Source organism: Octodon degus, unplaced genomic scaffold (assembly GCF_000260255.1).
Source record: "Octodon degus isolate 3935 unplaced genomic scaffold, OctDeg1.0 scaffold00081, whole genome shotgun sequence".
Classification (NCBI taxonomy): Eukaryota; Metazoa; Chordata; class Mammalia; order Rodentia; family Octodontidae; genus Octodon; species Octodon degus.
Genome location: NW_004524657.1, coordinates 8,976,664 through 8,977,856, shown reverse-complemented (window position 1 = coordinate 8,977,856; position 1,193 = coordinate 8,976,664). Strand labels below are relative to the sequence as shown.

The 1,193-nt window shown below is 36.9% G+C and overlaps 1 protein-coding gene across 2 annotated transcripts in view; it reads left to right on the top strand.

The window, feature by feature from the left end:
- Positions 1-1,193, top strand: part of Zbtb11 (zinc finger and BTB domain containing 11) — a 33,598-nt gene that overhangs the window by 10,265 nt on the left and 22,140 nt on the right. For both annotated transcript variants that reach the window (XM_023721299.1, XM_004636594.2), the window contains exon 2: positions 225-460. In XM_023721299.1, the coding sequence (XP_023577067.1) occupies positions 225-460 (236 nt within the window). The remainder of the gene's footprint in view (positions 1-224; positions 461-1,193) is intronic.

Sequence of the window (1,193 nt, the reverse complement as noted above, 5' to 3'; positions counted from 1 at the left end):
GCTGGCATGTGGTGCTGGGGGATCGAACCGCGGTCCCTGATGCTTCGCTAAGCTTGTTCCAAGTAGGTGCTTTAGACCACTGAGCCATCTCTCCAGCCCGGGAGAAATATCTTATATCCTAAGAATTCATTCTACTTTATGTTGCCTAGTATTGAACATACATTAGTGTCCATAAATTAAAAATAACAATATTCAATTTGATTTAACATCCATTTTTACTGCAGGTATATTAAAGCAAGTCAAAGATTATATTAAACAGTGCAGCAAATGCCAGGAAAAATTAGATCGCTCCCGTCCAATATCAGATACTTCAGAAATGTTGGAAGAATTGGGCCTAGACCTTGAATCTGGAGAAGAAAGTAATGAATCAGAGGACGACCTGAGCAACTTTACTTCACCTCCAGCCACAGCCTCCAAGTCTTCAAAAAAGAAGCCAGTTTCCAAACACGAGCTTGTATTTGTAAGTGGTACTTTCCATTTAGTGTTCACATTTTTTTTTTCCTTTTTTGTGGTACTGGGTATTGAATTCAGGGCCTTACACTTGCCAGGCAGGCACTTATGCCGCTGAGTTTTATATCCGCTCCTCCTCCACCTTTTTTTTAAGGAAACAAAGGTTTTTTTATATTTAGCTCATAGTTTGTGGAGGTTCCAGTCTGTGCTCCAATGACTCCAGGGCAGGGTGGCACATGACAGTGGAAAACAGCAAAACAGCAAGAGCAAAAGAAAAGAACAGCGGCATTGTTAACATTTTTAATTAGTACACTGATGTCTGCGGTCTTGGTAAATATTATTTTTTTCAGAATGCTTACACTGTTCAACTGTTAGCACTGACATTGAAAGTCTTCATGTCTAAAGTAGGGCTACTGAATAAGACAAAATGGGTCATACACTGTGTTGCTATGTAAGCCAAAAGTATGTTAGCATTGCCTCTTCACTGATTGTAGATTTACTTCAACAGAATGAACTTAGTATCTTATTGGTTTGTTATTAATTACCTCTCCTTTTTGGTTCCTTTTGTTTTTTCAAATTTTTTTTTTTTTTTTTTTTTTTTTTTGATTTAACTCAGGATCCTACTTAAAAGGTGAACAAAATGTGTATTCAAGTTCTTGCTTTCCTTTCAGTTATATTATACCTTCCTTTTTGTATTTCTTCTTTTGAGTTCTTTTTTTTTTTTTTTTGCGGAACTGGGGATT